The sequence below is a fragment of the Malus domestica genome, chromosome 17 (assembly GCF_042453785.1).
Source record: "Malus domestica chromosome 17, GDT2T_hap1".
NCBI lineage: Eukaryota > Viridiplantae > Streptophyta > Magnoliopsida > Rosales > Rosaceae > Malus > Malus domestica.
The window spans coordinates 12,286,618-12,313,898 of NC_091677.1; the positions used below are offsets into that span (position 1 = coordinate 12,286,618).

Sequence of the window (27,281 nt, forward strand, 5' to 3'; positions counted from 1 at the left end):
CTTTACATATTATCATCACTACCGAAGCAACCATTCGAAGGTCACAAAATTGACACTTTACGTTGTTCCAAAGTCTCATTGATTTTGTGCATCAACAAATTCATTTTCAAAGTTTGTAACTTTGTCATTTGTTTACATTTTGATATTCTCTTAAATTCGCATAACCCATGATTTTCAAAAACAAATTGCTGATTATCAAAGTACTTAAATGCTAGGCGTCCAAACTGAAAAAAGATCGAGTTGGGTCGACTTTTCATTTTTAGGCACGTTTTATTTCGCTTTATGGATCTTTTCAACAGATCGAGCTGTAAAACGAGGAATTTCTGTACTGTTTTTGACAAGGAGGATGGTCCATGGACACAGACCTCACCCAAAGTCAGTTTCCATTCCTATGTCGTAAGGGCTTAAGTGTTTTATAAAATGAGATCTCTCTCTGTGAAAGGAACCATATTCTGCATGGTGTTTTATAAAACGTGATCTTTCTATGAAAGGAAACATATTCTGGCATGGTATTTTACAAAATGGTATCTTTCTATGCATGAGAGGAAATAAATTCATATATAAAAAGCAAGAGAGATTTACAGTAGGGTTCCAGATCTCATTAGTTTGGCAATCAATCAAATGCCATGCCTATCTTTTGGTGGAAATACTGAATGAGGTTGATGTATAATTGTTTGCCATGAGAAAATCAAATGCTCTCAAATATATGCAACCTTCACATCAAAGTATGATACCGTACAAATGAAATATTTATATACCATACTTTTATTGTATAGTATATGGTATATATAAAAATAAGGATGTGTACGTATTGAGAAAATTAGAATCTGATGCCTCATTTTAGACTTTTCTATATTAAACATTTGTTACTTGTCAACTTTAGATTAAAGCGCTTTCACTTATGATTAAACTCTTAAGAGAAAAACTTATGTGGGGCTTGTCTTGCCACTGGATCATGCTGAGTGGCACTACCATACCACTCATAACTTGCCGTGTGTTAAGCATTGTTGCATTAATATAATTTCTTATTTTCAATTTATATCATAATTAATAAACTTAATATAAAAAACTATATGGAAAAAGAAATTTTTTAAAAGGCCTGACTTTGAGGGACCTCATAATCGCAAGGTTATCTCTCTCACGGCCTTGCATGGTTGCTGGGAAATTGTGTAGAATTTGTGTAATTACTGGTTCAAAGGTTCATTAATCCATCTGAAATGAATTAGGTTTTTGACTAACCTCAGCATTTTTATAACTTATCGAATAATTATTATGGACACATAAATTCTGGTGAAGAACCCAATTATTAAAGCCACCTTCCTTCACCAGTTGTTAGTAGTTCCAGTTTTCAAATACTATGGCCTATTGATGTGAAATTGAATTAGTTATAAGCAATCATGGGAGAGAAATATGAGAGATGTGGGAATCAGGGAAGGGGAGGTTGAGTAGTAAGGGAGAAGAATCGACGACATTAGGGACACCGACCGACGAGAGAGAAGAGTCTATGGGCGGGTTTACAGATGAAGGAACTGGGGTTTGTGAGTTTTATTTTAGCAATTTTAGTTTCTTGAAGAAATAATGCTTTAACTTTTTTATTTTATTTTGACATAAAACGAAAAATTAGAAATCATATTTAATGTTTAACACATGGCAAGTTATGAGTCGTATGTAGTGCCACTCAGCATGATCCAGTGGCAAGTTAAGCCTCACACAAGTTTTTCTCATATGGGGGGTTTCTTTTTTTTAGTATTAAGTACCTAACAACCCCCAATCTTTTCGTGTAATTTCAAATTGGTCTCAACCCTATTAAACATTCCAAACAAACATCCAACCTATTAAAAATGTCACATCCATTGAGCTCTAGTTAATTTTTTCAAACATAGATCATGTTCAAAATCCACCAATTAGGTATATCATGGACAACATTAATATTAGTTGCCTCAAAATTTGAATTTTAAACATAGATTATGTACTATGGACCCCAATGAATAAACGAGTATTGAATTGAATCGAAAATGGACCCAAATTGAAATTATATTAGGATCCCATCTTCTAACAAAGAAGAGGGTTAAGAATTTAGACAAAGTTTCAAGGAGCTTGGTTATGCTCATGTGATGTCCACATACACTGATTCTAGGCCTGTAAAACTTCCAATTCTTCTTTATAGACAGTGAAGATGGTGGTGGCCGCACCATGATAGTCCATACCTTTTTAGCGACCTCCATGACCTTCTTCTCGATGTTGGTGGCTAGAGTTGTGGGGTGGAGTTGTGGTTTTGTGTTGGGTTGAATGTGATGGCATGATGGAGCTAGTGGTGACCGTTCGTTCGTGGATGCTATGCTTCAATGACCTTTTATTGATTTTAGAGACAAAGTAAACCCTAGTTAATTCAACAGATTTTTAACTTGGGCTAACAATTGTGACATTTTCAATAGGTTGAGTACTTGTTTGGAATGATTAAAAAGGTTGAGACTAATTTGGAATGACACTAAAAAGTTATGGAATTTTAGGTGCTTAATCCTTAAAAAAACCATTGTCCTTTTTGCACCCACAATTCAACTTTTTTTTTTTTTGTTATTATGTTATTATAGAATTTTTTTTTCTTTTGAGATATATTGAATTAATGGCACTTACATTAACAATATCTTCTTTTGCAAGATTTTAAGAATTTGTTATATATTGGACTTAATTATTAAACTAATTATAATAATAATTGGTGTAATTTGAAATCAATTAGTAAATTAATTAAAGTTGTAAAAAAGTAGTTTGATTAAATCTCTAAAGTCTTAGATGTTTGGTCTAAAAAATTAAAGATCCAAATACCTAGATCAAAATTCTTATGCTCATAGTTAAACTTTACATCCAAATTGAGAGTACGTATTTCTTAATTAATATTGAGTTTTTTTTTGTATGCTACTCACACACTCATTTTTATTTTTCATACACTTCTTATTATTTATGTCATTTAAAATTCTTCAATTTATTCGATTCGACGATCGAAAATTAAGAAGGGTGGGTAAGAACTAGTGTGGGAATATCACACCCATTTTTATTTTATTTTTTTGAAAAATCATGCCGTACAAGGGGGATTTTTATTAAATAAACAAAGAAAGCTACACATAACTAAACCTATTGATTCAAAAGTTCATTTCATATAAAATGAAAAGAATGTGTATACTATTCCTCGTCAATAGCCAATTGGTCTTATGGTGAAATCTTAATTTTTTTCATGGTATCAGATCATATTGTCTTATGTGTAAAGCCTAATGGCCTCACGTGTTTCACGTCATCCGACTTGTGTTGTTTACGTATTTGACTTGAAAATTCCCCACACGTGAGGGGACGTGTTGAGAGTATTAATCCCACATCGGGGAAAGAAAGGATATTGCATATGCTTATAAGTAATTGAGTTACTTCTCAAATTATCAATTAGTTTGATAGTGGACTCTCAACTGTCTTCAAATTTCAATCATTGTTTCAACTTTCTTCAAATTTGAATCATTGTTTGCTATTAGAGTAATGTTACAAAGACTAAATTTGTAAACAAGTTTTGTAAATTAAATGACATGAAAGTTGATGATTGAATTATTACTTAAGCATTGATAAATTAGTTCATTTCTTATTGGTGACACATCATTTAGTTTGCATATTTTGTCTACAAATTTAGTTTCCGTACTCCCTAGTATTACCTTTTCTATTATGCCCTGTAATTCACTCACAATTATTGTGCTATCTATAGTTAATCAAAAAGTAAAAATACACATGAAATGGAAAGTTTAGACAAATGCAGGACCAACAGCAACAGGTACATGAACTCTCGTGATAATTAAAAGCCTAAAATGGCTCCAAAAAGAGACCTAAAAACTCTATGTAAACATGTGCAAAAATCACATGCACTAAACACATAGAAAATGACCGATATACGTACATTGCACATGCTGCTCATCCCCTCCCGTTTGATACGTGGGACGGGACGGGACGGAACGGGATGAGCTGTTCCGTCCCACGTTTGGTGCGCCTAAAAACTATGGAACGGGTTGTCCCATGGGACGAAATTTGGCTGATTTTTCATTCCACCTCTTCCCCCTAGAACGACCCGTTCCATATCCGTGGAACACAAATTTATAACATATTTTATGACAAAATTTCTCCTTATCTTTTTCAATATTTACATCATCCGTTCCATCCTGTTCCGTCCCGTCCTGTCCTGTCCCGTTTCGTCCCGTCTGCGTACCAAATGGTATGAACAAGATTTTAGTGAGACCAAAAAAGCCAAGTCTTTGCTTCATCTGAATTTGGTAAAAGTGCATGAGTGACACACCAATTTTAGCTTTTTTTTTCCTTTTAGGCTTACAAGATTTGTTTCTGTCAAAAGATACAGTTTATTGTGCAATCTATGTAGGGGTGGGCACATGGAACCGAAAACCGAAATTGAAACACGAATCGAATCGGACCGCACCGAACGGTTTGGTTTTGCGGTTTTGAAATGGTTGCGGTTTCAAAACCGAACCGTGGAAAAGAAAACGGTTTGGTTTCGGTTTTGGGTTTTTAAAACCGCACCATATATTGAATGTTATGTTTTAATTAGTTCAACTAGACTAGTCATCCAATTTTGCACCACTATTCGACATCAATGCCCTGAACTCACTGCTTGCATCTGTCTGTCTCTCTTTCTTAAAACTCATCTTCATCTCTCTCAAAACTCATTTTCATCTCTTCCACAGTCGATTGCTTGCATCTCTGTTTGCGACTTGGCTGCTTGCATCTCTGCAACCTCACTGTTGTTGGAAAATACTTGGCAACTTCCTATACTGCAACACGTATCTGTTGGCATATGGAACATAGTCAATATAATTAGGGTGGATTGAGTCATACGTAAAAACAGGAATGTTGTTATCAAGAAGATTAAAGACTGACCTCATCAGACATGAAGGCACGGTCAGGATCATCAACAATTGGTGAAAGGGTCCCATCGTAGTCTAGGAAAACTACCATCCTCTTCCCTTTTGCTGCTTTCATCATCCGATCAAATGAGTCCAATGTAGAAGGGTGCTCAACCTAAACATATAACACCCAAAACAGAATTATAAAATAAAAACGAACAAGTATATATATGGTAAGAATTGTCATAAGATCACCAACTAAGTCCAAATGGCTAGAACGTACCACCCAAGAATTATAAACTAAATCTGAGGAGAGTGGTCTATTAGGGGTAGTGATGTCATGCAGGTTTGACGGTCTTATGCATGAATAGGTGTGTATTTTAAATTGTACATTTTTTTCTCAAAAACCAAACCGAAACAGTTTGAAACCGCACCGAACCGAACCAAATGGTTTAGTTTCATTTCGGTTTTGGCTTCAAAACCGCACCGAACCACACCGCAAAAAGTTGCGGTTTCACTCGAAACCGCACCACGCCCACCCCTAAATCTATGGCCTCGTTTGGCTTGCCGTATTACACACCGAACAATACTTTTAATAAGAATTCGGTGTTTGGCGCCTTATGTATAATTTTAATACCAGGATTAATTAGGAGACATACGTGTCGCCATACGTTATGTTTTTTAGTAGAATTTTCCAAAACCCTAGTTATTATTTAGCCTTTTTCAGTCTTTATAGGTCCCCAATATTAGTTACATGTTATTGTCAAGATCATGGCCCATGATATGCCAGTAATCTATGCCCGTGACAATGCAAAAAATATGTGCCGACTTGGAGCCTACCTTATCATTATATAAATCAACAATATTGTATTCTAAGTTGCACCAAGTTTTTGAAGCTCCTCTTCTCATGCTTTTTTCTATTGTTCTTCAATTTGTCCATTTTTCTTCAGCTCCCTTTTTATATTATATATATATGGCCTCTGCTATTTCAGAAGGCAAGCAGTTTGTTCTTGGGACAGATGAGTTCGAAGATTTTGAGGTCACAGAAGTTGATGGAGCCCTTCTCTGGGATTTGCTTGAAGAGTTGGAGAAGGAGGAGGAGAATAATGACAAACTAGGGTTTGTAGTGCAATCACCAGTGAGTGCTGATGAGGCCAATAATGTGACGACAGATGGGCAGATTTCATTGGAGCAGCATGGGATTGAAATCTGCATCCCTGATTCAAAGTGGGAAGATGTAGACATGGTGGAGACTGACCCATCATATGAAATGGGAGCTTGGTTCAGAGATGATGACATGGTGGGGATGGTTGATTTTGGTTCTAGTATTGGAGATTATCCACAATTGCAGCACAATGAAATAACTTACCATTGCTTGTGGGAAGGATAGTTGAATATATATGTATATATATCATACATACATATATATATATATTGTGTATATATATATATACAAGTATATATACACGGATGTAGGGGGAAATAATTAGAAATGAAAAAGCATTGATATTATATATATGGACCACCAAATTAACCAGTCCATGTATGCCAATCCTGGTTAATATATGCATGTCACCAGTAATTAGATTAGTTTACTGCCATCTTTAAATAAGTATAGCGACCCAATGCTATTGTTGTCCAATTAATCTACTTAATTCTAAGGGTACCTAATATTAATTTCTTGATATGGGAGGTTTTTTTTTTTAAAAAAAAAAACGTAAATATAAATAAAACTAGTTACAAAAGTTGAATGAAAAAATAAAATCTCGAGTGTACCTTCATTTTTGTCAATTTTATCTATGATTAAGATTTGTATCTGGCCTATAAAGTGTGTATTTCGTCTTTCTTCTCATTTTTATGTCAAGAAATTATAACTTATGTCCCTCTACACCTGTGAGCAAGGACGAAAACATAATAGGGGTCAAGTCTGTTTCTTCCCCTAATATACGCATTGATAAATATTAATGTGTATTGGTGAATATCCACAACAATGGTGTCTGCTATCGAGAATTTGAAAGGGTGGGAACTGGGAAGAACAAACCCATCAGGATTCTAGACAGGGATTTTATGTTAGATTGGGGGGATCTCACGTGTATAGATAATTTGAATTCAAAATATGAGAGATTGGAGTATTATGTATAAAAAAGAAAGACCCTAAATTCAATAGAGAAATAAAAATATTGTACAAATTGAGAAACCCGAATATGAGGTAAAGACTAAGCAAGAAATACTTTAAATATAAGTTAAAACTAAAGAAACGTTGATAGAATAAGGAGGGGAAGTGCATATAACCGCAACACGAGGGATGAAGAGAAAAATGAGGTATGGCCTAAAATAGACAAAAGTTTGGATTGATAACGCTGTTATGGTCCCTTAGTGGCTCCACTCATGATTCTAGATAGAGGCGGAGCCATGAAGAGACCAGGATGGTCCCAGGCCCATCCTGACATTTTTCACGCATAAAAGTTTAGTGTTATGTTTATGATTTTCAAGATTTTCCGTAAGCTCAAGACCCCAATCCGACGTTTTTACTTTAATTTTGTTCGTTGGTTTGAGGTTGGTGGCTCCTACAGAGTTGAGGCAATTCTTTGCTTGTGAGCTTTGAGGAGGACTTTGGTCTGGGGATCAGTGGAAAGGAGAGAGAAAGAAAGTCAGACAGGCTTGGGGTTTAAGTTTAACAAAGAGGATGATGAGGACAACATCATACCATACCCAAACGACGATGATCAGTTGCTCACCACACGACAAAGTAATTTTTGTAATATGCATAATATTGATAAATATTAATGTGTATTGGTGAATATCCACGACAATGGTGTTTGGTACCGAGAATTTGAAGGGGTGAGAACTGGGAAGAACAAAAGACAGTGGATTTTATGTTGGGTTTTATATATGGGAACTTTAACGAAAAGCTCCCGATACTGTTCACTTTAACAAAAAGCTTCCGGTATTCTTAACGAAAAACCACATTTTTACACTAAAAAGTTAATCCTGGTATTATTCACTTTACCCTTTATTTTGTTTTTATCGTTAAAACTCAAAGTTTTTATGCCATTTTCATTACTTTTCCTTTTATATAGATATAGACAGTGGATTTTATGTTGGGTTTTTGGGGTTGGGGGGGGGGGGATCTCACATATATAGATAATTTGAACTCAAAATATGAGAGATTGGAGTAATATCCATAAAAAAAGAAAGACCCTAAATTCAACAGAGAGAAATAAAAACATTGTACAAACCGAGAAACTTGAATATGAGGTAAAGACTAAGCAAGAAATGCTTTTAAATATAAGTTAAAACTAAAGAAACGTTGATAGAATAAGGAGGGGAAGTGCATATAACCACAATACGAGGGATGAAGAGAAAAATGAGATCTGGCCTAAAACAAAAAAGAGTTTGGATTGACAACGCTGTTATATATGGTCCCTTAATGGCTCCGCTCATGATTCTAGATAGAGGCGGAGCCATGAAGAGACTAGGATGGTCCCATGCCCATCTTGACATTTTTTCACACATAAAAGTTTAGTGTTATGCTTATGATTTTCAAGAGTTTTTCCGTAAGCTCAAGACCCCAATCCAACGTTTTTACTTTAATTTTGTTCATCGGTTTGAGGTTGGTGGCTCCTATGGAGTTAAGGCAAACCTTTGCTTGTGAGCTTTGAGGAGGACTTTGGTTTGGGGATCAGTGGAAGGAGAGAGAAAGAAAGTTAGAGAGGCTTGGGGTTTAAGTTTAACAAAGAGGATGACGAGGACAACATCATACTATACCCAAACAACAGTGATCAGTTGCTCACCAAGAAAAAATAACTCTATTAGCACTACGGTCTACAAGTCTATTATCTATGCTTAGTAAGTCACAAGTTTAAAGGTTTTTCGACACCCATAAAATCGCAGGTTCAATACATAATTTGACTAGCTTGTTGTCTGACTTGTATCGTTGTATGAAATAAGAAAAAAAATCAAAACCGTATAAATTCGGGGAATCCATCCAATGAGGATATCTATTAGTTTCGACTGCATGAGTTTAGTAACCGAACAGAGTTATAATAAAGATTATGCACCTATGAGTATGCACTATGGTGCTCTTTATCTAAATCAAGGTTATGCACCGATTAATTGGGTAAATCCTAATAAGGAATCAACAGTGAATTCAATAGATACGTATGAATATTGTGTGCAAAAATATATTTAATTTGGTCAAGTAGCATGTCTTTCACGCCAAATTTCCAAGATTTTGAGCACTTTTTCATCATTTCTATGAACTATCAAAGATATTGGTATGTAAATATTCATCAATATTTCCGTGGATACCTCATACAAATATTTTCTTACTGCCTGTGGGATGAAGAAACAACATTTAAAGCATAGTTGTGATTCGTCGGTCTTCTTCTCTAGTGTATGAAAATATACAACTTGTTAATCACGACCCCTGCTTGAGTATTCGGGCTGGAAACAAATCTTATCAGGTGAATTCTGAGTTCGAGTTAAGACTACTTGTGGTATTTGTGTGCGGGTGAACTTTGAATTCGAGATGAGATTATTTGTTGTGGTATGCGTACGCTGAAGTTCTGATCTTGTCAAGATGCGGAGTTTTGTAAGTCAGCCTTGTTTGATCCAACAGAAAACTTGGCTATGAAAAACCCTATTGTATCAAGCGAGGACGATGGATCAAACCTCTGAACGAGTTCTTCCTCCCCGGGTCTCAGCCACTCCCTGTGAGGTCAATCAGATCACCTGGTTAGTTAGGGTTTGGGAAGGAGTTTAAACAATTACACAGGACTGAGAAATGAACTCACTCAGTATATCCATCGGGAAATTCAAAACGGCCAACAAGACCAGGTCCTCCAATCCTTGGGTGCTGAAAATCAAAGTAAATAGGAAATGAAAAATTAGCTGGCTGAGATATAGTCAATTCCTCATTGTTAAGGAAAATTTGAGAAATTCAACAAACTAAATTGCATAGACCTCCAACAAACTATTTGAACCAAACCTGCGGTGCCAAGGAGAGGAATTTATATGTATCCAAAGCATATCGAACAACAGCTTCATTCTCTCCGGGATTTATGGTACATCTGGAGGTGAGAACAACGTAGAAAGTTCAGTTCAATGGTAGGACGATGCCTGTACAAGAATTTAGTTTCTCTCCGGGATTTATGGTACATCTGGAGGTGATACAGTTTAAAAAGATGGCACCAGTGATGTAACCATCTTTTTCTCGAAAATGAACCAATAATGTAACTTATGATCGAAGTCAAGAAACCTTGCATACTTGAATACTTATCATGCATGCTCAGTAACACTATGAACAAGAGGAGGCATATATCTACTAACGTTGAATACACAAGAACTCCACCCGGGCGAACCAACTGAACAGCCTGATCAAGCATTCTTCTTTGATATGTCGCATGCTTTCTCATGGATTCAATTGTTTCCTGGAATAAGCAACTAACTAAATCAAAACTTAAAAATGTTAATGAACCTAATTTTAAACAAAACATCTTGTAGATACATCCGCGCATAAGACATCAACAACACAAGGCATTAAAAGTACTCAGAACAATGAACAAACAAAAAAACTACTACTGTAATCATGTATTAAAAGTAGAACAATATTTGATAGGATTATGGTACCTCTCCAGCAAATAGTCGAGGTCTTAAACCAAGGGCAGAGCAGGGTGCATCAAGAAGAACTCGATCAAAGCTCTTGGGAGCAAATCCCTTTGACTTCTCAACCCTACCACCCACGCTCTGATTTCTTCCTGGACCATTCCGTTTTATTCGCATTTCCTTCCTGATGGCAGCTTTGCTAGTGTATGTTGTCTCATTCACCTTTTCATTGCTAACTAAAACATTGATTTGATTAGATTCAACTCGAAAGAAGCCTTTGCCATGCACATAATAAAATCAAAATGACAACAACTGTTGCATCAGTATGAAAAAGAACAATTACATGTAGAAGATATGTTAGAATCCACAAGGTCACAAATTATTGCAAGTATATTTAATGACCTTGTTCACAAATTAAAAACATTATGAACGTATATACTGATTCCAACAAGTTCTTGTTCCCAACTATCAGAACCAGAAGCCAGTGCAGAACCATGAAAATTGTTCTCATGTACACATATGAGGAAAGTTTACCTACCACTTTTCTTGAAATCCATCTCAGCATTCAACCTTTCGAAAGTAATCAATTTAGACTTCTCCAATTCTGACTTTATCAAGTCAGAACCTTGAACGTTTCCAACATGATTTTCCTTAATGCAAGAGTGATTAGAAAAATCATCGGACTCGTTTGTTGTACAAACAGATTTTAGAGCATCTAGTTTATATGGGGTTATACAACTCAGGCCCATTTCAGCAGCCAATTTGTGAATACCCTGCACCTGCAAAAGTATTGTGAGTGTAAGTAGCACAAGAAACCGGAATCCTTAAGGCTAAAAAACCAAGAAGGGGGAATATTCATTATGGGACATTAAAATTCCAAGATCAGTGGAATTAAATTATCTTTCCACAATTTGATTTAAACAAGGAACCCAGAATCTAACCACCCATGAGAACCACAGCAAATCTGTTGGACAGACCTTATATAAAGAACTAAAATCCATAACATGACTTAAATAGGATACCGGAATCATAAACCAAGGCAAAGGGAGACACTGTTTCTTCTACCACATCTCGGGTTAGGAAATTTACCTTATTGTGAGATCTATCAGCAGCAACAATTTCTCCTTCATCCTTCATAAGAAGTGCAATTGCAGTTGTTTTCCCTCCCGGTGCAGCACACATGTCCAATATGCGCTCACCTTTTTGAGGATCTAAGAAGCACAAGAGAAATAACAAAATCACACGGTTAAAAAATTTCTTTAAATATTCCAAAAATGATAGCAGTAAAGCAACAGCCAGCTAATTCCTATGGAAGTAAGCATCCATCACAAATATAATACATCATATAAATACAAATAAAGGAAAACCATGACACAGATCACTACTTTGTGCAGAAACCTAAAAGATTATGTAGTTATTGTGGTTTTGGATCACTGTGACAAAATCCTAAAGAACCAATGATAATTAGGAAACAGTACCGTATGTAGATTGCTTTAGTTAATCAAAACAATGTGATAGGTACCTAGTGCGTGAGCAGCAACAATGCTTGGCAGATTTTGAAGAAATATTTCCCCCTCAAGCACGTCTGGAAGCCACGAAAAAAGACATTGGAGTTATAGCCGAATGAAAAACCAAAAATACACACCATATCAGAAAGAACAAGCAACTACTCATCAATTAGGTAAAAAACAAAAGGACAGACTATAGATAAAAGAAAACTCAAAGTTCTCTCATTAACGACCCATGTCAACTACTAAGGAGAACATCCTTCAATCTATAAAGTAAAAATCTATTCTAAATTATCAATGCAATACTATTTGAAACAAAAAATGAAGCAAAAAGCATGAATCAAAGCTCATTGAAACACTTGATATACTAGAAGAAGAGCCATGCAACAGCTTTAGACGGCATGAAATACATTAGCAGAGAGCTAGGCTTCTACTCTCGTATGAACCATACCATGTAACGAAGGGAGATTAAATACTCTGTCACTCATATCCACAGCAAGCCCTTCCATAACACGGAAAATCCCGGCCCTTGACAGCATTGCTCTTCCTTGGCCGATATACAGCCCCCTTCGTTCAATATGATAAGGATCTAAAACATCATTTTAAAAAAACATCTCTTAACCCACAGTCACTTAAGCAAGCTCACAACCTTCGTAACCTATTCTTCAATCCCACATACATGAACAAATACACTATTTACCTGTCTCTGAACCTTGCAGCACAGTCCCTCGGGTGATCCCAACGACCCATCCACCATCGGCACCAGGCTGCTCAACTGCCACTGAAACCGCCACAACATCCCCTTTCTCGACATGAGCAGTGCAACCCAATACACCAGGAACATACACCTACATATCAAAAACCCCCAAAAACATCCTCTTTCAGCAAAAACTGAATAAGCAAACCAAATTCAAAGCAAAAGAAACCGAAAAAACGCTAACCTGGGCACCTCGAAGAACTGCCTCGGCGCATTTCCGGCTCACAAGAACCTCTTTCGGAAGCTTCCCATCTGCAGCACAGCCATAATCAATGGCGTGAGGACCCGAACCCCTCACAAACAGCACATAGTCCATCCCTTCCACGTCACACTTGGAAATGTCAGCTCCCTTTTCTTTCAGAACCGCCCTCAGCTTCTCAATGGCGGCATCCGGCGTCGACTTCAGCGTGTTCACGCGTATACAGGAGTAGCAAGACGGCCGCCTGAGCAAACCCAAAAAACAAAAAAGACAGAAAATATAAGAAAAATGAAATGCACCATTGCAATTGTAGAGAGAGAGAGAGAGAGAGAGAGAGAGAGGTACGATAGGGCTTGGGAGATGCGGGAGAAATGGTGGGGTCCGTATGCCTTGGAGAAGTAGCTTTCGAGGTCGGCGTTCCAGCGGAGAGTTGGGTTGTAAGAGTAGCGCTCTGGTAAATCGTCCATGGCTTTGTGGTGCTTGGTGAAGAAGGAGGCGATGGTTTTGAGCAAGTTCCGAGCTTTCTTCTTCATTCAAGGAGGCGGAAGCAGCAGCACCACCACCATTTTTGCTTGAGTTGCAGAACTTCGGGGGTTTCGGCAATCGGGCTTTGGGGTTTTTGGGGGGAAACTGGGCCGGGATAAATCTCCTGTTAGCTAGAGTTTTGGGCTTTGGGTTGTTTGGGCCTGTTTGGCGCCAAAAATGAACGTTGTGAGGGCTTATTAATGTGGCTCTAGTAGCACAAAGTTGCAATATTTTGACATAAATAGTTGACATTAGGCCTGGGCAAAAAATACCAAGAATTGGTTCGGTTCGGTTCTTTTTTTTGGTTCATTCGATATGGGTACAAGATTGGTTCGGTTTGGGTTCTCTGTTTGGTACCGAATGAGTTTTTCAATTAAAATTGTCGTCCACGTGGCTTGTTTTTAGAGAGTTTTAACGAAATACTCTCGGTACTGTTCACTTTTAATGAAAAACCACATTTTTACCTTTTCTTGGTACTATTCACTACACCTTTATTTGTCATTTTTCTTTAAAACTAAAGTTTTTTTGGACTTTTTGTTAGTTTTTCATTGTTTTTATTGGTGCTTATCCAAGTTCACAAGGACTTGGTCACACTAGAGTGGATCCCTATGGTAAGAAATTTAGTTACCACTCGTCAATGACATAGTTCGATCTCTCTCACTTTTCTCACTCCATCCCTCGGTCTCTCTCTCAATCGCCACCCCGCCGTCCACCACTCATCCTCTCCAATCTATCTCACGGTCTCATCTCCACCACAACCATCGTGACATTGTCTTCTCTCATGGTAAGTCAATCTCTTGAATTTGTTTGCATTTTATAAAATCAGGGTTTTAATTTTTAGATTCAAATTGAGATTGGAATTGGGGGTTTCTCTAAAATTGTAAGATTATGCTGAGGCTTTTGAGTTTGTTGTTGGATTTTGTAGTTTTGATGTAGTTAATCTCTATTACTTGCATTTTATAAAACTAGGGTTTTAATTTTTAGATTCAAATTGGGATTGGAATTGGGGGTTTCTCTGAAATTGTAAGATTATGCTGAGGCTTTTGAGTTTGTCGTTGAATTTTGTAGTTTTGATGTAGTTAATCTATATTAGTTGCATTTTATAAAATTAGGATTTTAATTTTTAGATTCAAATTGGGATTGGAATTGCGGGTTTATCTGAAATTATGAATTTGTTATTATTGTTGTTGAATTGTTATTGTTGTTGTCAAAATATGATTAATTATGAATTTGTTATTGTTGTTGTTGAATTGTTTTAATTCCATAATATTATCCTTTGTATCCTTTTCCTTGTCCTCTACTTTTGCTTGAGAATTAGATTCCCATATATTTCCAACAAAATTTTATCTGAGAAATAATAATGCTTCCTCAAAATTAATTTAGATTAGGGAAACAAATAAAGGAAATGCTGCTCTAATTTGTTCTTGGGGGTAGATTACAAGCATGTTTGAGATTGCTTTTGGAATGGCTATTCTGACAATCAAATAGCATTTATGAGAGCATTTGATAGTAAAACTTAAAAATACTAGGTGGTTCTCTTCCAAGTGCTTTTCTAAGAAGCACTTGAAGTGTTTCTTTGATGGTTGAATGCATTCGCCATTGTATGTGTTGGGGACTCCATAGATGTCAAGCATTGTGAATTTGATATGTAGTGTACAATATATATACATATATATAGTTTTGAAGCTAACTGAATCTAGTAGTGGTTTATAGCTATATACATACATACACACACACACACACCCACACACACACATACATATATATATATATATATATATAATAGGTCAAATTGAATGATTGTCTATGCATTCGAAATGTGATCAGCATTTAACCACCATCATTGTTTGGTTTTAAACACACTAGAACACTAACTCTTCTGCATGCCTGAACTATATATGACTCTGGTACTTGAACACCACCACGAACTTATTATACAACCATTTGTCCAAGTGGCTGCGTTGCTTATAGGAGAAACAAGTAGTCTGCACTAAATATGCACAATTTTAATGGATAATATGTTTGAATGTTTTAATCAGGTTGTGTGAACATAGGAGAAGTAGCTTGCTTAATCTGCACAATTTTAATAGATAATCTGTTTCAATGTTTTAATCAAGTTGTGTGAATATAGGAGAAGTAGTCTATGTATGCTTTAATCAAGTCGTGTGAATATAGGATAATTTATGGAACAGATTCAGTGGTTCTGTGAATGTTATTGTGTATGCTAGATTGACTTGTAATTGTAATCGTAATTGATATTTTTGTATTGATTGGATGCAGGCTTCGGATTATGTAGATTCTGTAGATGATGCAATTGATTTGGAATATGAATCGGGGGGAAGCAAAAGAGAGACCGAAAGTGAAGGCGATCAAGAGGAGGTAAGTGTTTCCCAACTCCTACAAGGTAAACGTAGTAAGACTTGGGAGCACGTTAGGCCTTATCAAGTTAAGACCCTAGTAAGTCTCAAGGATATAGAAGGGAATGTTGTAAAAGATGGATTGATAAACTGGTAATGGTTCTACATGTAAGACTTAGGGCAAAATGTGTGTATTGCCGGGAGCATACAAATGATGGTGACTATGCGTCCGATTCAAGCATTAATGGTACATCCGGAATGAGAAAAAATCTTAATTGACAATGTAAATTTTATCAGGTTAACTTGAGGAAAAAAAAAAAAAACTTCTTTATAAGGATAAGAAAGGGGGTAAAACTTTGGTTAATAGGGAGTTTAACTAATTTGATTGCTTGGAAGCATGTGTAGAGATGATTGTTCTTGATGAGGTACCCTTTAGTATTGATGAGTAGATTTTATATTTGTTTATACTATATTTAGGGCCTCCGTATTTAGAGCTCGTACAAATACTCAGGGGACTTAAATGTAATTATGTGATAAAGGAAGTGGTAAATATGTAATAAGTGAGGAGTCCTTATTCTATAAAAGGACCCCTCACCCTCACAATTAGGGGAGGCCATTTCTGGAGCCTTCTCACCCCTCTCACATCTCCTCTCATTACAGAGGTTCTCTCCCTCACCTCTCAGATAAATACAATACAATCAGTGTGGACGTAGTCCAAATCTTGGGGTGAACCACGATACATCTTGTGTTATTTACATTACTACGTTTACCTTATAGGAGTTGGAAGACACTTACCTCCTTTTGATCTCCTTCACTTTCAGTCTCACTTTTGCTTCCCCCCGATTCATATTCCAAATCAATTGCATCCTTTACATAATCTACATGGTTCGAAGCCTGCATTCAATCAATACAAAAATATCAATTGCAATTACAAGTCAATCTAGCATACACAATAACATTCACAGAAGCACTGAATCTGTTGCACAGATTATCCTATATTCACACAACCTGATTAAAGTGTACATAGACTACTTCTCCTATATTCACATAACCTGATTAAAACATTCAAACAGATTATCTATTAATATTGTGCAGATTAGGCATACTACTTCTCATATATTCACACAATCTTATTAAAACATTCAAACATATTATCCATTAAAATTTTGCATATTTAGAAAAGAATAGGAAAATGAGGATTCTAGAAAAGAACAAAAGAAGAAGTGATTATATAATATTAATATATATAAATGAAATTAAGAATAAAATATTAATAGATACAAATTAAATAATATAATATTTGAATCCTGTTTTTTATTCCGACACTATACCAAATACTTCACTAAATCAGTCCAACTTAGTCCATTCTAAGTTAGTCCAATTTAGTCCCTGAAGCTAGTCTAGTCCGAGATAGTTCGGTATAACAAACGCACCGTAAGTGTATTTGAATATGGTTATTACCCTAAGTAGAATCACTAAGCAAATCGTTTATTATAAGCATTTTAGGTTGGTTGATATTGATTGATAGATATTTTTTTTACAAGAACCGATGGAGGTGTACTCCATTAATCATCACACATAAATATAAGGTTGCTATTGGAGTACATTACTCTAGTGACTAATAAACGATAGACGCAACAAAGTGGTACATTGCTTCAGTGACCAACAAACACACAATCGCCACCAGTACTGACTTGCCACAATAAACGACATATGCAACATAGTTATACTACCAGCCACATTGGTCATCGCTGAATAGTGTCACATAAAGTCATTGCAGTAAAGAGAGGCCACATCAATTCATCGTTGGCAAATTTTATATGCTTAGAGAATTAACTATTTAGTTTGATGTGTTAGTGGAGTCCACTCGACAGCTGATAAATGGGGAAGGCAAATGAGAGAATGTGGAATCCAAGGGAATATATTTGTTCACTGTCTTCAAGTGATGGTGATGCTTATCACCCTATTTATCATTATTGGATGAGCTTATATTTTCGAAATCTATATAGTGGATTACAAATTTCAAAATTTAAACTAATGCAATGCTAATAAATAAGTGTTTTTTTGCTCACCACCCTATCATTAGATGCGTTTAAATTTTGAGATTGTAGTTATTCAGTAGACAATCTCAAAATTTTAACACTCGTAATGATGATAAATAAGATGGTAAATATCATCATCCCTTGAGGACAATGAACAAAACTATTTTTGATAATAAATAAAATAGTGAACATCATCGCTTCTTAATAATGTCGAAGAAAAATGCATGAAAACAAATCCCAAATGCCACGACAGCTCCAATAAGATGAACTAATTGAATAACAAGATGACTCGATCAGCACTCAAATTCGTCATTCATCAACCTTAAGATTGAGAACGATTAAAAACGCGAATGTCGTGGCCACTAACCGAGTAGGACACAGCACAGCTCGGTCATCACTCGTCAGCCGTCGCTTTCATCTCCCTCATCTGATTTGGCGCGCGCAAGCAATCGCAATGCTCGCTGATCTCACCGCCCCACCCCCACACACAATAAGCAAATTGCTCAATCGATTTCATCGCTTCCTCCACCAGCTAACAACACAAATAAAGCAAAACAAGGCAAATGCTTCGAATCGGCGTCCTCAGATTCGTCGCTCTCCCTCGCTCCTCTTCCTTTTTCTTCAATACCACTTCTCCCAAATCCCTCAATCCTTGTACAATTCGCACCAAGTTCGCTTCCCATTCCCGAACGATGGCTTATACGACGTCGTCGGGTTCTTCCTCCAAGCTCCTCTTCCGCCAGCTCTTCGAGAAGGAGTCCTCCACCTACACTTACTTGCTCGCCGATGTCTCTCACCCCGACAAACCCGCTCTGGTCACCCTTTTTCTATTAAATGTTTAATTATTTAAGTACTAATTGTGATTTTAATTATGATTAGGATGATGATGATGCAAATTTTGGGTCTTTAATTTGTTGGTTGAATTTGCAGTTGATTGACCCGGTGGACAAAACGGTGGATAGGGATATCTCCCTTGTCAAAGAGTTGGGGCTGAAGTTGATCTACGCCATGAACACTCATGTTCATGCTGATCACGTGACCGGAACCGGTCTCATGAAGGTACCAACTTTCGAGTTTTTTTCTCCATATTTTTTTTACTCTTTTTGTTAATGTTGCTGCATTTGTATTATTCATGAATGACGAAATGAGGAATTGCTTTCGAATGATGCTATTTGGGGGGAAAATTGTGTTCTTTGATGGAATTCAATAATAAGGGATTTTACCAAATGTCTGGCATTTTTGTTGGGTTTTGATTGATATGCAAATATTTGTTGTGGCAGACTAAGCTTCCTGGCGTAAAATCTGTCATTTCGAAGGCGAGCAAATCAAAAGCGGACCTTCTTATTGAATCCGGCGATAAAATATATTTTGGCGATCTGTTTTTGGAGGTATGCCAACACTTGGGATTTATTTTCATTGATGTTTTAAGCTTCTTGCACAATGTAACATGCAAATCGGAATGTTCTGATGGTTTCTGGAGGAGTGATATATAAAAAATTAGTGAAAAAGTCGAGTATCATTTGAGGTGTAAGTAGAGTGGGAATAGTTCAAAATGTCTCTTTGCTTCCCCGTGGTTATTACTTAGGAATACCTAACAACTATACTTTAGTGTAGTTTTTCTTCTCTTGAGTTGATGATTCTATTTTCAGTTATTGTGTGAGATCAACTTTTCTATCAATTATCAAATAGATTGATGAACGCTTACTAAGAAGATTGGATTACAATGTGCTAACTGCTATGTGAAGGTAAAAAACTTGATTGATTAATTTGGAGTGTTCGATGTAAACCTGGTAGCAGTTTGGAATCTCATAATGAGGTTTGAATACTGAAGACTCAGCTTTTCTCAAATTAATTGCTTTTAGAAGAAATCCTGCAGTATGTTAGAATAGCACTTCATAAATGTTAAAGTTTCAGTATTGTGCCCAGCAAATGTTAAAGTTTCAGTATTGTGCCCAGCTTATACATACTGGTAGAGGTTGTGATCTACTGCATCCCTCATTCCCTCTTATGGGGAATGTAAAAAACTGACCAAAAGAAATAACCTACTGTAACATATTTTGTCGTCCATGCACCGATTTTGAACTAAGTTTTATGCAGATTCTCTACGCTTGGGTGTCTCTGGCTGCATATGTATGTGTTGTGCATGGGTTTCCATGTAGGGTTGTGTATGCATGCATATGTATTTTATGTTTGTAAGTTGTGGTCTGCTGCATCCAATTAATGGTGTAATGACAAAACAGGCCGGCACAAAGAAACAACCTGCTGGAACATATTTGTCATGTACTTACCGATTATTGACTTGTTACTTTTCTGTGGTTTTGTCTAGTATTTACTGAGTTGCAACTAGTTAGTTTAATTTTTCTTTTGGTGTGTGTGTGTTGCATCCGATTATATTGACATTTTCTTTTGTAAATGTATATTTATGTGTATATTTATTTTCAGGTTAGAGCTACTCCTGGGCATACATTAGGTTGTGTTACGTATGTTACAGGAGATGGGCCTGATCAGCCCCAACCAAGGATGGCTTTTACTGGAGATGCACTACTCATACGTGGATGTGGGAGAACTGATTTTCAGGTATAGACAATAGTGTCATAAACTTATAAAAATCTTTAAGATGTCACTTTTCTGTGACAGTTCTGCTGCTCTTTATCAAATAAAAGGAAAAAGAGAAATGGAAAATGAAAAAATAACGGCAGTGTGACAGTGGAAGTTAACTTGTTTTTTAAACGGGATTGTCAAGGGCATCTGTCAAGTTTGTTTTTATTTCTCTAATCTGCTTGCAGGGTGGCAGTTCACAACAGCTGTACAAGTCAGTTCATTCACAGGCAAGCACATGACAAGAGAGTATACTGTGGCTTTGAGTACCATGAGAAATGAATGAGGTTGATTCATGACACTATATATTGAGAAAACGCTAATACTTTTGTTCTTACAAATCCAGATTTTTACATTGCCAAAGGATACATATATCTATCCTGCTCATGATTACAAGGGATTCACTGTAAGGAACCATCTATTGTTTATTTCTTCTGTACCAAGTGAACCTACGCAGCTACTTATGGCACATGTTTGCTTGAGATGCAGGTTAGTACCGTGGGGGAGGAGATGCTCTATAATCCTCGGCTCACAAAAGATGAGGTATATAATTGTTTTTCGCCAAAATCTTATGCTCCTTGCAGTTATTAAATTTTGATTTTCGTCAGAAAGATGTAGCTACTGCTATCTGGTTAACGAGCAGATAATGATTTTCCTTTTTACTGTAATGAATTTGATTGTTGATTCATTTTTATTTATCTGCATGTCCTGGGTCAATATTTAGCCAAGATGTCTTAGCATAATATTCACGATGTGAGACATTAATGTGACAGAGCTTCTGCCTAAAAGAAATCACTTGGTTTTACTAAGAATGGTTGATACTAATGTTGCTCAGATATTTGTAAAAGAATTTTGGTAAAATTTATAGGGTAATGAGAAATACTTTTTCTACCGTGTGAAGATTATTTGCTGATTAAGTAGCATCCGGTGTAGGGAAGTTTGCATGTTTTTTACTATATCTTTTTATGTTTGAACTGTTTTGTGCAGGAGGAATTTCAAAGTATCATGGAAAGTAAGTAAACGTATCTAGCATCTAATCTTGTAGCCGTTTACTGAACCGTTTTAGGTTAATTAAGACAAATTTTATGTTTTTTGACAGATCTAAAACTCGCATATCCAAAAATGATTGACATAGCTGTACCTGCAAATATGGTTTGTGGATTGCAAGACTTGTCTGAAAGACCTGCCGAGTCCATGGCCAACTAGATACAGTTGCTGCTATGATTTGTACTTCAGACAAGAACTTCTAAAAGGAGTTGGCGCGTTACCACATAACTCGGGTGAAATATACTAGTAGTGCTGAAAAGGCAGATCTATATCCAATGATACCTCTCGTGTTTGTTTTAAGAGATAATTGTATGAGTTATTTTGTTGTGCAGAAAAATAATAAGAAAACGGAACGAAAACGGAAAAAAAATGTGTGGATGAATGAAAGGGCCAGCTACCTGCGGCTGTTGTATTGGACTTACTACGTTAAACCTCTTGTTTACTATTTTCCATGCAACATCTTCTGCATGACATCTTTGTTGTTGAAGTTCTTTGTGACATCCCACATCGTTCAAGGGAGTGGATCCTGTAAGCTTTGTATGTATATTCTTATCTCTACCTAGTACGAGGTATTCTGGTAGCTTCCTGGCTTCAGGTTCCATTGGAACTCCGAAGTTAAGCGAGTTCGTGCAAGAGCAATCCCATGATGGGTCACCCACTGGGAAGTTCTCGTGTGAGTTCTCAGAAACAAAACCGTGAGGGCGTGGTCGGGGTCCAAAACGGACAATATCGTGCTACGTCGAATCTGGATGTGGTGGGGGCTCGGGTTGGAATGTGATAATTGGGTATCAGAGCCAATTCCTGGTCGGATGTGTGCCGACGAGGACGTCGGGTCCCTAAGGAGGGTGGATTGTGACATCCCACATCGCCAAGGAGAGCGGATCCTGTAAGCTTTATATGTATATTCCCATCTCTACCTAGCACGAGGTTTTTTGGGAGCTCATTGACTTCGGGTTCTATCGGAACTCCGAAATTAAGTGAGTTCGTGCGAGAGCAATCTCATGATGGGTCACCCACTGGGAAATTCTCGTGTGAATTCCTAGAAACAAAACCGTGAGAGCGTGGTCCGGGTCCAAAGCGGACAATATCGAGCTACGACAGAGTTGAATCCGAGGATGCGTTGGAGGCCTAGGCTGGGATGTGACATCTCCCTTTCGGCAGTTTTGAAATCTAAATTTCATTCAAATTTGCTCAGAAACTGAATACTTGGACCTCTCAGAGACCAGAGAACATCCATCCATAATTTCTGTCTTAAAGTATCTTTATCTACCTCAATTACCTTATCCATTTGGAAATTGTTTGGACTTTTGACTTTTTAATCCATGCCTTCATTTAGGCATTTGGATAAGGGATTTCGAAGGCAACTAGAACAAGTTATTGAGAACTGGACAACAAAATGTTAGATATAGGGGATCAGGAATGCTCCCATGAGCATTACAAAGGCATGTGAGAGTGATATGCAAATCTCTACTTTAAATGTGTCATTTGCAAATTCTTCCCACATGTCTTTGTAATACTCATGGCGGGCATTCATATTCCTCTTTATTAAACATTTTGGTTCATTTCGTAATAACTTGGTCTCAATCTCATTAGGACCTTGAAATTCCTTATTCAAACATAGTAAAAGTAGCTTCATTTTTACCCAAGAGCTCATTTCCATCCTTCTAAATGTTTTACGGTAATCATTTTGAACTCATGTTTTAGTCGTATATGCTTCAAATTGGATACTATGGATATTTTTTTGGGAACTTTAACGAAAAGCTCCTGGTACTGTTCACTTTAACGAAAAACCACATTTTTACATTAAAAAGTCAATACGGGTACTATTCACTTTACCCTTTATTTTGTCCTTATCATTAAAACTCAAAGTTTTCAAGCACTTTTCATTAGTTTTCCTTATTTTTTAATGAATTAGATTGGAAATGAGGTTTCTAACTTCACCCCCAAAAAAATTTAAAATCAAATTTTCTTTCTATATTTGGAATATTTCAAAATATTAAAATTTTCCCAACTTTCAAAATCAATTTTATCTTGGAATTCTCAGAACATAACTAAAAAAATCCTACATTTTATAATTTTGGGAATTTTTGAAACTTTTTGTATATGCAAATCAAGGTTTTTTCTTGAGTTTTGATTTTTTATGTGTATTTGTAATATTTGTAAATTCATTTTGTAGTATATTAGTATGTTTTATTTGTACATAACATGGATATATATAATCATATAGAGACACGCATTTTTGTACTCATAATAGTATACTCATTATTTTTAATATATAAGAGTATGGTTACATATCATAAACAATAAATAAAAAATAAGAGAAATAAGAGAAATGCTATAGAGACTCTCAAACGTGAGACTCTCTATGAACTCTCTGCCGCCTAATATTTTTGGCACAATTACCGTGCCAATATTATAAAACATCATGTAAAAACATGAGATGCCGGAGATTCCATAAAGAGTATCACTTTAAGAGAGTGCTTAACATTTCTCTCAAAATAAACAACGAACACGAATGAATATTAATTAGCTCACATTAGGAGTAGAAGAATCAGTATTCACTAGCCACGTGTTTTGTTAGACCAAATCTACATTATTCAAGACATAAATTATGCACATTTTCAGGTAAATATTATAGTTAGGCTGCTAATGTGAATTAAATTAGAGGACTTAAGTGGAAGATATGGTCTAATGACTGAGATGCAAGCAAGTCTAATTAGGACTTGTTCTTGAGGGATTAAAAGACTTAACCCAATTACGTAACTTCACATTTTCAAAGGGGGAGAAAATAATGGGAAATTACAAAAGAACAAGAATCTAAGCAAAATAATCTCCAAGGAAAAGAGGAGGAATAATAAAATTATAAGAGTCCAAGTCAAGCAATTCGAAAATGTTGATGAGGTCTAGATTTTCACATCCAGACAATTGAAGGAGAAATTTTTTAGTATACTCACAACACAAGTCGGTACATTATGTATCATAATAACATATGATGTACCGTGTTTCTAATAAATATAAAAAGTGAAATGTTAAGAAGACTCTCTTAAAAGTGGGACACCTTGTCGGAGTAGAATTTTCTCCCCTCCTGATCTTTCTCCCTTTCTCTCTTCTCCTATTTAAACGGTTACGATTAAGCGACATCAACATTTTGCTTTAAATTTTTGTATAGAGAAGACAAAAAGGAAAGTGTGAGAGAGGGGGAGGGAAGGAGATGATAATCGGAGAGAAAAAAAAATCCTACTCCCTCTCTGCCACCTCATATTTTATAATATTGACATGAGTATTGACGTTAAATTGTGAGGTATGAGAAAGTTCATGAAGCGTCTCATTTTTTGAGAGAGTCTCCTTAACATTTTTCAAGAAAAAATTTCTCCGATTAAAGGAAAGGATGTGCATGGTGGCATGCATATTTTGATTCACATCCAAATGCTAGAGGACAGATTTTGAGGTTGAGATTCTCGTCAAGTTTCCCAACCTTCAAGATGTTTAATTTACTTGCTCCAAGAAACAAGCACTAGTTGTTATTAGTGGCTCTTAAACTTTGGTTATTGTTAAACTCGAACATGAGGAAAACCAAAAACGTGATTGCGTGTTGGAAATGGGACTGCCGCAACACGCACCTACTTTTGTGTGTCAAACCAAAACTCCTCTCCACATTCCACCAACACATTTCCGTGCATTAAGATAAGCACTTTTTCTAGGGAAAGAAAAATGACATTGCCAAAATAATGCACTTTAACTTTTATACGATATGAGTACATTGTTTAGTAGTTTATTAAAGAATAAAGCAAGGACTGTATCTGACTATTTTGAAGTGCTTAATATAATATCAAATATCCAAAGTATTTCATTTTTTTAGGGATCATTACATCCTTGTTTAAGATAAACAACATCCATTAGGAGCATCTTATTATATCTAAATAGCTAGCTCATAACAAGATAAAGCAAATCTCGCAAGCACATTCATTGCATGGTAACAAATGTGGTCTATATTGTTACTCACTGCTATTAAAATGACTCAAAAGAGGTCATATTAGACACTCTGATATATTAGGTTGTAAATATTTAACTTACTTATTGTACATTTAAGTATGATTTTACGAATTTTGTAGTCTTGCCTGGTAAAAAAACATATTACTCTCTGAAACACAAAACTAATGACTTTATTATAATTATAGTAAAAGATCATGAAGATGTACATAGAGAATTTCGAAAGAGGAAAAATTATTTTTGATTTTTGATACTAATTACATAATTTTATGTCGATGCTAAATAAGCCTTGAAGTCCAACAAAAGTTAAGAAACTAAAGAGATAAATAAATAAATAAATAAAATCATGGGATGGTTCAGGACGAATTTCAGGTTCGTATTCCACATGCACATCATGAGTTCGAGTCTAGTGCCGATGAATCATACGATGGTGGCCACGTAAAAGCTAAAATGCCTATGTGTGTCTTCTCGGCTAGACCCGGCAGTTTTTGACACGACACGAAAATGACACGAAAATAACGGGTTTTAGGTCAACACGATAACTTATCGGGTTATTATCGGGTGACCCGTTAAGAACCCGTTGATAACGGGTATACACGTGGGTAACCCGTTTCGACCCGTTAAGAAAAAATTTATTTTGATAATTTTAAAGTTTAATTACTAAAAGATTTATTATAAAATACAATAGCCATATTAATATATACAATATATTCTATACTAAATATATAGTTTTGTATTATTATTCTATATAAGTTTAAAAAAAAAAAGTTTTAGTCATTATTTATTTTTATTATGAGAGTTCCTTATTATCATTACTAGGATAAATATTACTTAACATGTTGTTGTCCAAAATTAAAATAAAGTAATATAGTATTTGTATAGGCTAGAACTAAGAAGACATACATACAAGTATGAAAAATGTGAAAGAATATATAAACACTTGTGATTCATCATTATTCCTCCACGAGTAGATAATGGTTGCACTTATATTATCGTTTAGATTTTTAAAATCCTCCAAACCTTCACGAATAATGTTTTTTATTTGAGGGAAAAATTAATAAAATTAATAATAATTATTGTAGAAGTGTATAAAATGTAAAAAAAATATACAATCATTCATAGTGACAAACTTTACAACTTTCATGAAGGGGTCAACTTCGAAATCCAACACTATAATTCATAAACCTTAAATTTATATTTAACCGTCAATTGTCATTTACGCTTTATTCTTCTTACTGAATTTCATTTTTAAAATTTTCTTTTTTGAAAACATGATCATCTGACGGATGTAAGAAGATGAACGGTTCAGATCTTTGATATCACGTTTTGATATTTACGGTTAACTGAAATATGAGTTGATGTCATATAGTTTGTAGAAACTTTATAAACATCAAGCAATATTTTCACTAACCGTAAAACTCTGAATATAATATCAACGATCCAAACCATTCATCTTCATGCATCCTCTAATAGATCAAGTTTTCAAAAAACAAAATCTGAAAAAACAAAATTTTATGAGAACAATGAAGCGTAAATGTAAACAACAATCAACGATTAAATTTTGATCTATGATTTATATGATTATAGTGGCGAATTTCGAAGTTAAGCTCTTCATGAAAGTTGTAAAGCTTGTCATTACGAGCGTTTATATATTTTTTTCTATATTTTTTTACACTTCTACATTAATTAAAAAACTATTAAAGACTTTAGGTAAGTAAAATATACTTAAAAGAAAAATGCGTTTTTATGTTTTGGATGTGACAATATG

At 35.6% G+C, this 27,281-nt stretch overlaps 2 protein-coding genes across 6 annotated transcripts; one reads left to right on the top strand and one right to left on the bottom strand.

The window, feature by feature from the left end:
- Positions 1-9,106: 9,106 nt before the first annotated feature.
- LOC103417222 (rRNA (cytosine-C(5))-methyltransferase NOP2C) lies at positions 9,107-13,633 on the bottom strand. 4 transcript variants are annotated; one of them, XM_008355411.4, is made up of 13 exons: positions 13,300-13,633; positions 12,940-13,198; positions 12,699-12,846; positions 12,450-12,587; positions 12,013-12,075; positions 11,580-11,701; positions 11,029-11,269; positions 10,515-10,726; positions 10,215-10,315; positions 9,874-9,955; positions 9,680-9,741; positions 9,443-9,596; positions 9,107-9,329 (listed from the first exon to the last, which is right to left on the bottom strand). In XM_008355411.4, exons 1-12 carry the CDS (start codon positions 13,485-13,487, stop codon positions 9,461-9,463), a joined length of 1,752 nt encoding a protein of 583 aa, XP_008353633.3. In that variant the 5' UTR covers positions 13,488-13,633; the 3' UTR covers positions 9,107-9,329; positions 9,443-9,460. The 4 variants fall into 4 exon arrangements, 3 of the variants coding, with proteins under 3 accessions (XP_008353633.3, XP_008353632.3, XP_070673690.1); XR_011578360.1 differs by having other exon boundaries at positions 9,107-9,596; positions 10,153-10,315; XM_008355410.4 differs by having other exon boundaries at positions 9,107-9,596.
- A 450-nt stretch (positions 13,634-14,083) lies between these two features.
- Positions 14,084-21,954, top strand: LOC103405156 (persulfide dioxygenase ETHE1 homolog, mitochondrial-like). Of its 2 annotated transcripts, XM_029097078.2 has the most exons (10): positions 14,084-14,263; positions 15,760-15,858; positions 18,809-18,937; positions 19,159-19,266; positions 20,321-20,455; positions 20,665-20,706; positions 20,823-20,882; positions 20,966-21,019; positions 21,464-21,488; positions 21,576-21,954. In XM_029097078.2, exons 1-10 carry the CDS (start codon positions 14,261-14,263, stop codon positions 21,680-21,682), a joined length of 762 nt encoding a protein of 253 aa, XP_028952911.2. In that variant the 5' UTR covers positions 14,084-14,260; the 3' UTR covers positions 21,683-21,954. The 2 variants fall into 2 exon arrangements, with proteins under 2 accessions (XP_028952911.2, XP_008342341.3); XM_008344119.4 differs by lacking the exons at positions 14,084-14,263; positions 15,760-15,858 and adding an exon at positions 18,139-18,693.
- Positions 21,955-27,281: the final 5,327 nt, after the last annotated feature.

Excerpts from the sequence above, each read along its gene's own strand:
- LOC103417222 (XM_008355411.4), bottom strand. The coding sequence starts at position 13,487 with ATGAAGAAGAAAGCTCGGAACTTGCTCAAAACCATCGCCTCCTTCTTC. Across the intron at positions 12,847-12,939 it reads CAGTTCTTCGAGGTGCCCAG|GTGTATGTTCCTGGTGTATT; the intron begins GTTAGCGTTTTT and ends TTTGATATGTAG. Across the intron at positions 9,956-10,214 it reads GGAGTTCTTGTGTATTCAAC|ATGTACCATAAATCCCGGAG; the intron begins GTTAGTAGATAT and ends TCTCACCTCCAG.
- LOC103405156 (XM_008344119.4), top strand. The coding sequence starts at position 18,442 with ATGCTTCGAATCGGCGTCCTCAGATTCGTCGCTCTCCCTCGCTCCTCT. Across the intron at positions 18,694-18,808 it reads ACCCCGACAAACCCGCTCTG|TTGATTGACCCGGTGGACAA; the intron begins GTCACCCTTTTT and ends TTGAATTTGCAG. Across the intron at positions 20,456-20,664 it reads GTGGGAGAACTGATTTTCAG|GGTGGCAGTTCACAACAGCT; the intron begins GTATAGACAATA and ends ATCTGCTTGCAG.